The sequence below is a fragment of the Ovis canadensis genome, chromosome 11 (genome assembly GCF_042477335.2).
Source record: "Ovis canadensis isolate MfBH-ARS-UI-01 breed Bighorn chromosome 11, ARS-UI_OviCan_v2, whole genome shotgun sequence".
NCBI classification, from domain to species: Eukaryota; Metazoa; Chordata; class Mammalia; order Artiodactyla; family Bovidae; genus Ovis; species Ovis canadensis.
In genome coordinates this window covers 47,241,198-47,254,580 of record NC_091255.1, presented here as the reverse complement: position 1 = coordinate 47,254,580, position 13,383 = coordinate 47,241,198, and the positions used below count along the sequence as shown (strand labels likewise).

The 13,383-nt window shown below is 37.5% G+C and overlaps 1 protein-coding gene across 1 annotated transcript in view; it reads left to right on the top strand.

Moving 5' to 3' along the window:
* Nucleotides 1–13,383, top strand: part of NPEPPS (aminopeptidase puromycin sensitive) — a 116,193-nt gene that overhangs the window by 78,961 nt on the left and 23,849 nt on the right. Inside the window, exons 5-10 of the mRNA XM_069543257.1 lie at nt 6,995–7,102; nt 8,372–8,572; nt 9,028–9,124; nt 9,241–9,274; nt 10,424–10,538; nt 12,751–12,915. Of these exons, the coding sequence (XP_069399358.1) occupies nt 6,995–7,102; nt 8,372–8,572; nt 9,028–9,124; nt 9,241–9,274; nt 10,424–10,538; nt 12,751–12,915 (720 nt within the window). The remainder of the gene's footprint in view (nt 1–6,994; nt 7,103–8,371; nt 8,573–9,027; nt 9,125–9,240; nt 9,275–10,423; nt 10,539–12,750; nt 12,916–13,383) is intronic.

Genomic DNA, 13,383 nt, shown 5'->3' with positions numbered 1-13,383 from the left:
GGCTAGTGGTTAGGACTTTCTACTACAGGGAGCGGGTCAGGGTTCAATCCCTTGTTGGGGACCTAAAATCCTGTGAGCTGTGTGGTACAGCCAAAAATGAAAAACAGACAAAACCCAAATAAAAATATTTATGCTGTCTTTATAATTCCTCGGTGTTCCCCTTCATGGTGTTCTCCATTTCTTTGTATGGATTGGAGTTACATTTACTGTATTTCACTTGAGCTTACAGGACTTCTTTCAGTACTTCTTATAAGGCAGGTCTGCTAATGATAAGTTTTCTGTCTTTTGGCACAGCCTAATAAATAAATAAAAATAAATATTTAAAAATATGTTGTTCAAAACTCTTACATCTCATTTTGTCAAATAGGAGGAATCAGACTAAAATGGGTCTTCTCCCTTTGTAGAGTAACACAATTTAAAATTTTGCTGTATTTTCTTTGTGATTGCTTTTTAAATTATTTCTTTGTACCTAAAAATTTTTACCAGGTGTTCACTGTTCATTAACTTTTAATAATTGGTGAACCCTACTCGGGAGAAGGCAATGGCACCCCACTCCAGTACTCTTACCTGGCAAATCCCATGGGCAGAGGAGCCTGGTGGGCTGCAGTCCATGGGGTGGCTAAGAGTCTGACATGGCTGAGCAACTTCACTTTCACTTTTCTCTTTCATGCCTTGGAGAAGGAAATGGCAACCCACTCCAGTGTTCTTCCCTGGAGAGTCCCAGTGACAGCGGAGCCTGGTGGGCTGCCATCTGTGGGGTCGCACAGAGTCGGACACAACTGAAGTGACTTAGCAGCAGCAGCAGCAGCAGAACCCTACTCACATTCAGATTCAGATCTTTCATCAGTATAGCAGTATTTTCTTCTGTTGCATCTTCATTATGTTTCTGCTCTGATCTCTTCTTCAGGAACATTTAATAATAGATTTAGCTCTAGTGTCTATCCCCTAAATGTACCTTTGATTGCTTTTATCACCTTGTCCTTTGTTTGTTTTTTGCTTAATATATATACTATTGAAGTATACAGTGTTTCAGGTGCACAGCAAGGTGATTCAGTTATGCATATATTATTTTTGAAATTATTTTCCATTATAGTTTATTATAAGATATTGACTGTAATTCCCTGTACTATACAGTAAACCTTTGTTGCTAATTTCATCTTTCTAATTAGAAATGTAGCAATCTATTCATACTAAGTCAAACAAAAGGAATCAAAATATCATAAATTTTTAGGTAGGCAAAAATTCATAAGTTTTCTAAAATCTATATATCATATATTATTTATGTATGTGTATACATAAGCTTTTTTACTATGCTTGATAAAGGCTTGAGAAAGAACATTTAAAAAAAAGAAAAAGATGGAGAAATTGGAAAACATAAACTAAATGAAATGGGAGGACTGAATGTGAAATAGAAAAAGTAAACTAGATAAAAGATCATCATATAGTCCAGTTGTTTTTAAACATGACTACTCATTAGAAGCATACCTGGAGCTCTGGAGGAAAAAAATGCAATACCTGGGCGTTTGTATTTTTCAAAAAATTTCAAGATAATTCTGATAAGCATCTGGATTTTAAAAAGTGATTACAGGTTTTTCTGTAAAATTGTAGTTTTGTTTGGTGATATAGAGTACTATTAATTTTCTGTTGACCAATCATGATACAGTGGTATAAAGTGAGTAATAGTTACATAATCACCATAGTAAAAGGTGTTTATCAGTTTTCCCAACCAATAGCCAGACAAAAAATAGATAATTATAATTTTAAGCCATAAGTGGTGCTGGGAAAACTGGTCAACTACTTGTAAAAAATGAAACTAGATCACTTTCTAACACCACACACAAAAATAAGCTCAAAATGGATTAAAGATCTAAATGTAAGGCCAGAAACTACAAAACTCCTAGAGGAGAACATAGGCAAAACACTCTCCGACATAAATCACAGCAGGATCCTCTATGATCCACCCCTCAGAATTCTGGAAATAAAAGCAAAAATAAACAAATGGGATCTAATTAAAATTAAAAGCTTCTGCACAACAAAGGAAACTATAAGCAAGGTGAAAAGACAGCCTTCTGAATGGGAGAAAATAATAGCAAATGAAGCAACTGACAAACAACTAATCTCAAAAATATACAAGCAACTTATGCAACTCAACTCCAGAAAAATAAACGACCCAATCAAAAAATGGGCCAAAGAACTAAATAGACATTTCTCCAAAGAAGACATACGGATGGCTAACAAACACATGAAAAGATGCTCAACATCACTCATTGTTAGAGAAATGCAAATCAAAACCACAATGAGGTACCACTTCACACCAGTCAGAATGTCTGCGATCCAAAAGTCTGCAAGCAATAAATGCTGGAGAGGGTGTGGAGAAAAGGGAACCCTCCTACACTGTTGGTGGGAATGCAAACTAGTACAGCCACTATGGAGAACAGTGTGGAGATTCCTTAAAAAATTGCAAATAGAACTGCCTTATGACCCAGCAATCCCACTGCTGGGCATACACACTGAGGAAACCAGAATTGAAAGAGACACATGTACCCCAATGTTCATCGCAGCACTGTTTATAATAGCCAGGACATGGAAACAACCTAGATGTCCATCAGCAGATGAATGGATAAGAAAGCTGTGGTACATACACACAATGGAGTATTACTCGGCCATTAAAAAGAATACATTTGAATCAGTTCTAATGAGGTGGATGAAACTGAAGCTGATTATACAGAATGAAGTAAGCCAGAAAGAAAAACACCAATACAGTATACCAACACATATATATGGAATTTAGAAAGATGGCAATGATGACTCTGTATGCAAGACAGCAAAAGAGACACAGATGTGTAGAGTGGACTTTTGGACTCAGAGGGAGAGGGAGAGGGTGGGATGATTTGGGAGAATGGCATTGAAACATGTATACTATCATGTAAGAAACGAATCGCCAGTCTGTGTCCAATGGAGGATACAGGATGCTTGGGGCTGGTGCACTGGGATGACCCAGAGAGATGTTATGGGGAGGGAGGTGGGAGGGGGGGTTCATGTTTGGGAAGGCATGTACACCCGTGATGGATTCATTTCAATGTATGGCAAAACCAATACAGTATTATAAAGTAAAATTTAAAAAAAAAGCCATATTGGGAACATGATTAACTTAACAGTATAAAATAGTTCCATACAGTTTGGGGGGGCCAAGCACAGTGATGCAAGTGGAAGTACATACATGCACATGTTTTCATCTGCCTAGCCAGTGTATGTCTTTTGGTTGGTGCATTTAATCCATTTACATTTAAGGTAATTATCAGTATGTATGATCCTATTACCGTTTTCTTAATTGTTTTAGGTTTATTTTTTGAAGGTCTTATCCTTCTCTTGTGTTTCCTTCTTAAAGTTCCTTTAGCATTTGTTGTAAACCTGGCTTGGTGGTGCTGAATTCTTTTAACTTTTGCTTGTCTGGAAAGCTTTTGATTTCTCCATCAACTCTGAAGGAGAGTCTTTCTGGGTATTCTTGGTTGTAGGTTCTTCCCTTTCATCACTTTAAATATATCATGCTGTTTGCTTCTGTCTTGTGGAGTTTCTATTGAGAAACCAGCTGATAGCCTGATGGGAGTTCCCTTATATGTTATTTGTTATTTTTCTCTTGTTGCTTTTAATATTTTATCTTTGTCTTTAATTTTTGTCAGTTTGATTACTATGTGTCTCAGTGTGTTCCTCCTTGGATATATCCTTCCTGGGACTCTCTGTGCTGCCTGGACTTGGTTAACTGTTTCCTTTCCCATGTTAGGGAAATTTTCAGTTATTACTTCAGATATTTTCTCAGGTCCTTTTTCTCTCCCTCCTCCTTCTGGGACTCCTATAATGTGAATGTTGGTGCATTCAGTGTTGTCCCAGAGGTCTCTTAGGCTGTCTTCATTTCTTTTCATCCTTTTTTCCATATTCTGTTATACAGCAGTATTTTCCACCATTCTGTCCTCCAGGTCATTTATCTCTTCTTTTGCCTCAGTTATTCTGCTCTGATTCCTTCTAGTATATTATTCATCTGCTTTTTGTTCTTGTAGGTCTTTGGTAAACATTTCTTGCATCTTCATTGTTTTCACGAGATCCTGGATCATCTTCATTATCATTTTTCTGAGTTCTTTTTCTGGAAGGTTGCCTATCTCCACTTCATTTAGTTGTTTTTCTGGGGTTTTATCCTGTCCTTTCATCTGTGATACAACTTTCTGCTTTTTCATTGAGATTAACTTTCTGTTTTGTTATGGTTTTTGTCTTAGCTGCTGTGGGACTGTGCTTTTTGCTTCTTCGATCTGCCCTCTGATGGAGGAGGCTAAGAGGCTTGTGTAAGCTTCCTGATGGGAGGGACTGGCAGTGAGAAAAACTGGGTCTTGCTCTGGTGGGCAGGGCCTTGCTCAGTAAAGCTTTAATCCAATTATCTGCTGATGGGTGTGGTTGCACTCCCTCCCTGGTAGTTGTTTGCCCTATGGTAGGGTTAATGGCAAATTCCAAGAGGGTTTACTATGCCAAGGGAGGGGCCTTCTTGGCCTGATGCTGCCAGTGCCTCTGTCCCTGTGGTGAGCCCCTGTCAACCCATACCTCCACAGGAGACCCTCCAACACTAGCAGGTAGTTGTGGTTCAGTCTCCTGTGGGGTCACTGCTCCTTTCCTCTGGGTCTTGGTGTGTGCAAGATTTTGTTTGTGCCCTCCAAGACTGGAGTCTCTGTTTCCCCTAGTCCTATGGAAGTCCTGTAATCAAATCTCGCTGACCTTCAAGGCCAGATTTCCTGGGGATTCCCAGTCCCTTTGTCCAATACCCAGGCTGGGAAGCCTTACTTGGGGTTCAGAACCTTCACCATAGTGCAAGAACTTCTTTGGTTCTCCAGTTTGTGGGTCACCCACAACTAGATACAACTAGAGAGAAGCCCATCTACCACCCCAAAAGATCCTGTGTGCAGCAACTAAGGCCCAATGCAGCCAGACAGATCAATAAACTTAGGTCTTACTATCCATGTCACTCATTTAATTTCCTCTAGTATAAACTCATTTATTTAGTGCTGCTCCTAATTTGAATTTTTCTGTGTATTTTTTCCTTACAGTCTACTCAATTTTTTCAAACATCTTATTTACTGTTTAGTAGAATTCATAATTTATTTAATTTCTTTGACAGTGCAGTCAGACATGTTACATGTTTCCTTCGAGAAATCCTTTTCTAAAAAATATTTATTTATTGGCTGTGCTGGGTCTTCATTGCTGTGCAGGCTTTTCTCTAGTTGTGGTCAGCCTGGGCTACTCTCTAGGTGTGGTGCGCAGGCATTGCTGTGGCTCCTCCCGTTGCAGAGCACAGGCTCTAAGGCACATGGGCTGAGTAGTCGCAGCTCCTGCGCTCTGGAGCACAGGCTCCGTAGTTGTGGCACAGGGGGCTTGTTGCTCCATGGCACATGGGATATTCTCAGATCAGGGATCAAACCCTTGTCTCCTGCATTGGCAGGCGAATTCTTTACCACTGAGCCACCAAGGAAGCCCCAAGAAATCCTTTTTCAGAAGTATATGTTTCCCTGGCAGGCCAATGGTTAAGATTCCACACTTCTACTGCTGGGGGCATGAGTTTGATCCCTGATGGGGAACTAAGATCCCACATGCTGTTCAGGCACCCCCCCAAAAAAAGAAACAAAAATTAAGAAGCAACAGTTAGAACCGGACGTGAAACAACAGACTGGTTCAAAATTGGGAAAAGAGAGTACGTCAAGGCTGTATATTGTCACCCTGCTTATTTAACTTATACACAGAGTACAGCATGCAAAATGCCGGGCTAGATGAAGCACAAGCTGAAATCAGGATTGCCGGGAGAAATACCAATAACCTCAGGTATGGAGATGACACCACCCTAATGGCAGAAATTGAAAAGGAACTTAAGAGCCTCTTGATGAAGGTGAAAGAGGAGAGTGAGAAAACTGGCTTACGACTGAACATTCAAAACACTAAGATCATGGCATCCGATCCCATCTCTTCATGGCAAATAGATGGGGAAACAGTGACAAGACTTTATTTTCTTGGGCTCCAAAATCCCTGCGGACAGTGACTGAAGCCATGAAATTAAAAGATGCTTGCTCCTTGGAAAAAAAGCTATGACAGACCTAGACAGTGTATTAAAAAGGCAGAGACATCACTTTGCCAACAAAGGTCCGTATAGAGTTGGACCATGAAGAAGGCTGAGCACCAAAGAATTGTTGCTTTTGAACTGTGGTGCTAGAGAATACTCTTTTGAGAGTCCCTTGGCCAGCAAGGAGATCAAATCAGTCAATCCTAAAGGAAATCAACCCTGAATATTCACTGGAAGAACTGATACTGAAGCTCCAATACTTTGGCCACCTGATGGGAAGAGCCAACTTACTAGAAAAGACCCTGATGCTGGGAAAGATTGAGGGCAGGAGGAGAAGGGGGCAACAGAGGATGAAATGATTAGATGGCATTATCGACTCAATGGACATGAGTTTGAGCAAGCTCTGGGAGATAGTGAAGGACAGAGAAGCCTGGTGTGCTGCAGTCCATTGGGTCACAGAGAGTCAGTCGGACATGACTGAGGGGCTCAACAACAACAATATGTCTTCTCTACCTGTGCGTATTTTGTTTGTTCTTTTTAAGATACAGAATCTTGTCAGCAGTTCCATTTCTATTTTACTAAAGATTCTTTCTTTTATAACTGATATTCTGCTGCACCACTAAATCTTATTTTGCTTTAAAGTTTATTACTCTTTTTTATGTTTACAGAAAGAATGAGATCTCTTTAAATAAGTGGGTCAAATGCTGACAGTTTTATGTGTTGTATATGAAAATGCTACCTTGTATTTTCTTTGTAATCAGTGCCTAGCTTACTGCCTAGCATTAAGTGGAAAATAAATATTTGAAAAAGTGAATGAATGAATGATAGAAAGAATGGTTGTTACATGAAATAGTCCGGTAGGTTCATTCAGTGATAGTTCATATTTCATATTCTTTTTTTAAGGCTACTGATGCTCGGAGAGCTTTTCCTTGCTGGGATGAACCTGCCATCAAAGCAACTTTTGATATTTCATTGGTTGTTCCTAAAGACAGAGTAGCTTTATCAAACATGGTATGTATGTGTTAATGAGCATTCTTATATTTTGAATAAGCATTTAGCATATTTTGTTTGCTGATTAGATGGGATAGCATGGAACTACCTAGTCACCCAGCACAGTACTTGACACATAATGGGAGCACAGATGTTAGTGTTCTTAGTTTCTTGTAAGCCCTCTTTTTTTTTTTAATTGCCTCATTTGGGGAGTTTTCCCGCACCCTGGAAGAAATTCCTTGTAAACTATGTTAACAAGATTACCTGCTTCCTTTAATTTGGAAATCTAAGTAAGAAATGAACTTAATAACTATTACCTGAGAGGAAAAAAAATCTGATAATCTTACTAAATGCCAAAAGTTATAGCCACATAATGAAGTGTATTTAGGTTTTAACTGATTGTGTTCCTGGATGTGCTCCCTTCACTGATGTCATTGAATGTCATTCATAGTAGAATAAGCATTTACTACTTGAAATGTGTTGTCTAAGACTGCCTTATTTAAGACATAGAGTAGCCGGTAGACTATAATAGGAGTCTAGGGAACTTGGAAACACCTACTGGACCTGAAATAACTGGCTTTGCTTCCTTTATTAGTGGAGAGAATTCCATAGGTTCTCTTCTTAAAGATGCTTTTCTCAAATATTCTTAGAGAGCAAGCTAAGAATATTTACACTGATAATAAATTACACTGAAATGTTCATTTGCAGTTTAATGCAAATGAATTTATCAGATCAGTTCTTGAATAAGTCTTACTTGGAAGAAAAAATAGCAAGAACTTGAAACTGAGAGCCTGAATAGGAAAAAGGGAAATTAGGGAACTCTGAAAGTAAATGAGATCTGTCACAAATTTGCTTAGAGCCAACCTTCATACAGAATATGCTCTAAATCTAGAAATCTGTGCCCTTTGAAATGTCCAGTTTCATAACTACATTTTATTTTCATTAATATTTCTTGTCTTCTATCCTTCATTCACTTAAAAGTATTAAGGCCTTAAAATATCCCAATACCTGTTATGTTAATAGGTATTCAAGAAAAGTTACTTCTTTTACCTTACAAATCCTTGGTAGTTTTAACACTTGAGCTCCAACTTCTTAGTATGTATGCTTCATCAGTTCACTTTCTTAGCAGGAAAAGTCTTGAGAGTATAATAGTACTGGGTAAATTAGGATAGAGAAGTAAGCAGTGCTGGAAAGGGGGAAGAAAAGGTTACAAAGCCTACAGTTTGGGGGTAGTGTTTGCTTTAAGGTATTTAATGTAAATCTGTTAAATTTTCCTTTTTTTTCCTCAAGAATGTAATTGATCGGAAACCATACCCTGATGATGAAAATGTAGTGGAAGTGAAGTTTGCTCGCACACCTGTCATGTCTACATATCTGGTGGCATTTGTTGTGGGTGAATATGACTTTGTAGAAACAAGGTCAAAAGATGGTGTGTGTGTCCGTGTTTACACCCCTGTTGGCAAAGCAGAGCAAGGAAAATTTGCGTTAGAGGTAAATGTACTTGAAGAGGATTGTTCCAACAGTCCATAACTCCAGGTTGGGGAATTTACATTTCTGATCAATTATTAGTACAATTATTTATAATCTAATCTGAAATATCTTGTGCTACTTTGGTTTTACTTTTAATAGACTCTTGGAACTAGCAACTTTGGTGTTAACATTTTGAAAGATAATAATTAAGGGAATATTAGAATGGAATTTATTAACCTAGAGAGTGGGGAGGGGGGAACATATCTAATTGTACTTTTCATACTGAGTTATAAATGGGTTAAAGTTTGGCTGACATATACAAAGCTTAGGGCTAAAGCAGTCTCTGGAGGTGGGGGTCCCCCAGGGTTGGTTTCTTGTAACTTGAGATATTTGGCTTGCAACTGGATTCCTTTGTGGATTTCTGTAGGAATGGCAATAGGATTTATCAGATGGTTCTTTTCTTTATACTTTTATAGGTTGCTGCTAAAACTCTGCCTTTTTATAAGGACTACTTCAATGTTCCTTATCCTCTACCTAAAATTGATCTCATTGCTATTGCAGACTTTGCAGCTGGTAAAGTAAATTTCATTTTATTGATAAGCTGTAATAACTTTTATTTTGAATTTTATGATTTTTCAAGAAGAAGTATGTATAAATGTCAATAAATGTTTATATTTTATTTTATGAAGGTGCCATGGAGAACTGGGGCCTTGTTACTTATAGGTATGTTAATGATGTATTACCCTGCCTTGTCTTTTAAATCACTGATTTCATGAGTGCTTCACTCCTAATTACAGTTCAGTAGCTTCTGCTTTGTGATCTGCCATAAATTTTCCTACCTTCGCCCATTTCCTTGAACATTTCAAGAATGCAGATGAACACCCTCTGGTGCTACTATCTGAGAATGTAAGATTTTGAAGTGAGCATCTGGCATTAGTAGTATTTCTAGATGTATTTTTGGCTGAGTTTCTCATTTCAGTGCCTTCTCTTCCTCCTGGTAGTTACATAGTTATATATCCAGCTTGAAGAACTTCCCCCGATTTAATGTCTTCTAGCTAAGTTCTTGGAGAAGGTGATGGCACCCCACTCCAGTACTCTTGCCTGGAAAATCCCATGGATGGAGGGAGCCTGGTAGGCTGCAGTCCATGTGGTTGCGAAGAGTCGGACACGACTGAGCAACTTCAGTTTCACTTTTCACTTTCGTGCATTGGAGAAGGAAATGGCAACCCACTCCAGTGTTCTTGCCTGGAGAATCCCAGGGACAGGGGAGCCTGGTGGGCTGCCGTCTATGGGGTCGCACAGAGTCGGACACGACTGAAGCGACTGCAGCAGCAGCAGCAGCCAAGTTCTTACGTGTCTGTCACCACAATATAAACATGTGGGTTGTATAATTTTAAAAGCAATGTCTGTAAACAAGTTTTGGCCTTCTACTTTGAATTGCCTTCTTCGATGAGCTAAGTTTTGGACACTCTGTTCAGTGTTCTTTTTGGGACTGTGGAATGCATCTTCCTCCAGCTTGCCACTTCTCTGCTTTTAATGGAAGAACTGTCTTCTCTTTCTGTCTAGCACAGTAATCCCTAATCCTTTAGACAGTTTTTCTAAAATTTCAGGCAGCTATCCTATAAACAAATTGACAATTAAACTTGCGTCACATCTTTGATCTTCTCTTGTGTGAATTCAATTGGAGTAGTCTTTAATCTTCCCAGAACTTTTTCTATCCTGTGTACTCTAAGGAAATGTTTTCTTGACATCTTTAAAGCCTAACTTGACCATCTTATTTACTGTTTGAATCTCCCTCCCCCACTTCTGCATGCCTGCTTTTATTGAAATACTTTTATTTAAAAAAAAAAATGTTTTTTTTTTTAAACACAGGGAGACTGCATTGCTTATTGATCCAAAAAACTCCTGTTCTTCATCACGCCAGTGGGTTGCTCTGGTTGTGGGACATGAACTCGCCCATCAATGGTTTGGAAATCTTGTTACTATGGTATTTAATATTTTTAAGTGCTCAAATATATTTTTTTCCTGCTACACCTTATGTTGGCTAAATAGTATTTCAGGTTTGGCTGGCACATTGTACCAAAAAAGTTTTTTTGATAGAAAAACTTTATTTTGAAAAGTTTTTATCAGGATATCCATGTTAATTAAGAACATACAGGTAATCTTTATTCAACAGAAAATACTACCTAAACTGTTCTAAATACTGCCTGCAAATGGGGCAAGTCATGATATTAATTTGGGTGAAAGGAAGAGATTCCACTTAGATAGACAATTTCCGTGCAGTGAGATTCAGACTGACTGAAGTTTTTTGTGTCATATGTCACTAGCTGTAAAGTAACCTGATGAATAGCAAACTATCTTTAATAAGGTTGAAATGTTTTTAAGGGTCATTTTCTTCATTGCCTAAAATTTTAAGTTGATATTTGATAGAAATGAAGGCAAAGAAACTACAGAATAACTGAAGTATATTAAAATTTCCAGCTCTCCTATTGAAGTCCTTGTTTATTGTAGTGTCTGTAGTGAATGATCTCTGTCCTCTAGTCTTGACCTTTCCCTTTTACTCTAAATGAATACTATCTATAGCAACCAACTGTGTTAGAGCTTGGAAGCACAGCTTTTAATAAGTGAACTAGAAGTACCTCTGCAAAGAAAGAACTGGAGATTGTGGAGCCAGCCAAATTCCCTGATGGCATTTTAGGCTGCCAAAGAGCAGAGCCCAACTTGGATGTTAGTTGAGACCACATGTCACAGAAATAGGCAAGAAAGAAAAACATTTAGCAACTCTTAAATGTCTGAGTTTGAGCAAACTCCAGGAGATAGTGCAGGACAGGGAAGCCTGGCGTGCTGCTGTTCATTGGGTCACAGAAAGAGTTGGACATGTCTTAGCAACCAAAACAGCAATGTGTCTGAAAGAGTTCCTAAAGAAAGTCAGCCCTTGAAAGTAAATCCTATCCTTTTTGCTTTGGTTGTTTAAAATTTCGCTTAGGGGTTAAAAGAAAAAAAAAAAGGTTGTTTGAAATATACTTTTACATGAAATTAAGTATGCTAGTTCCTGTGTTCAAACATGTCAGAAATGTTCCTTTCTCCTAACACAGCAAGTTTGTTGCCACCAAACAATTTTTTTTTTTGCTGTGTTGAGGAGATTTTATTTTTAAACTTCCAGTAATAAATTTTAGTGGGGGAAATGTATGCATTCTCATGTTGCTTTTAAACACCTTTTTGTTGTATTTGAGTAACTTCTAGTTATTGGATGTCAGTTTTTTCATTAACTTAAATATAGGGGTTTAGAGAGACTTAGAAAATTACTAGCTTTGTACCAGCTTATCCCAGTGGAGTCTGTTAGTTAAATAAGTACACAAAGCATGTAGACAGATAGCCATTTATCACTATATTGAAAACATTTGATCTTTTCAGAATTTTAAAATACCCTTTTGTTTTTCACCATTGCATTTATCCTTTATCTTGAATTCATATAGTATTGCTTTTTTTAATGAGATTTAATCAACTTTAGTGAAAATTAGATTGAAATCTCTTTCTAGAAAGTTTATTTCTATTTTTAAAAATTGATTTTGTCTGTGACCCATTATATTCTTTGTCCACTCCACTATTAATTCTTATTATTAACAGATGAGAATTTTATATTCTATAAATGTTTAAATACCAGTTGTATTTAATTTAAACTTACTGCTATGACATTTTATTAATTTCATGTAATTCTTGTATAAGCAATACTACTTTTCTGTTTATCTAGAAAGTTTAACTTGTCACTCAGCAATGATTTTTTTCCCTGTCATTATGGAGATAGTTCCCAGTTTTCCTTGCCTGGCCCTAATAACTTTCTGGTTTCTTAAAGAGAGTTGTTTATTAAACTAAATTTTATATGACAGTGTAGCTCTTACACACATTTATGCACTCTCTTCCCATTTTCCATCCTGAGGGTGTTTTTCATCCCCCTTCTTCCTCCTTTTTTACCTTTAGGACCAAAAAGTTACTTAGCAGTGGTGATAATGCCAGTGTCACCAGTTGCCATTCTTAGCAATTCTTTTGTTCATAGATGTGAATTATTTACTAAATATTTTGAATTGAATTTTAGCTCATGAAGAGTTTTAGAGTATAATGGAAGGGACATAAGAGTGTTTTATATTAGTGGAGTGACCAGCATCTTCTTTCCTTTACATATTTCCATCTTCTGTTTTTAGGAATGGTGGACTCATCTTTGGTTAAATGAAGGCTTTGCATCATGGATTGAGTATCTGTGTGTAGACCACTGCTTCCCAGAGTATGATATCTGGACTCAATTTGTTTCTGCTGATTATACACGAGCTCAGGAGCTTGACGCCTTAGATAACAGCCATCCCATTGAAGTGAGACGTAATTTTCAGTCATTGGCCTTTCCTTTCACTTTCCATGAAATATGTAGTTTTTAAATTTTTCTTTGAGAAGAAAATTGCATGAGTGATGTCACTTACTTTTGTAGTTTATATTTCCATTTTGAAACTGCAGGCAGATTCTTTATCGAGTAAGCTACAAAGGAAATCCCCTTGAAATTCTACAAAGTTCTAGTTCTGTTTCATTTTAAACATCTATATCTTTGTAGAAGCAAGTTTTCTGTATCCATAAACATTCACTGAATTGATTTTTATTGATTAGTAATTGGGTAACCATACCTGTTGGGTAATATTATGATTCTGTTGTTTCAAAGAAAATTCTAAACATACTTTTTTGTTGTCATTGCTTTATATATATTTTAATTATTTTGACTTAATCTGTCCTATTTTGGCTAGTTTATATGTATAAATTTTGCCTCCAAAGAGCTAGACTTACAGTCTACT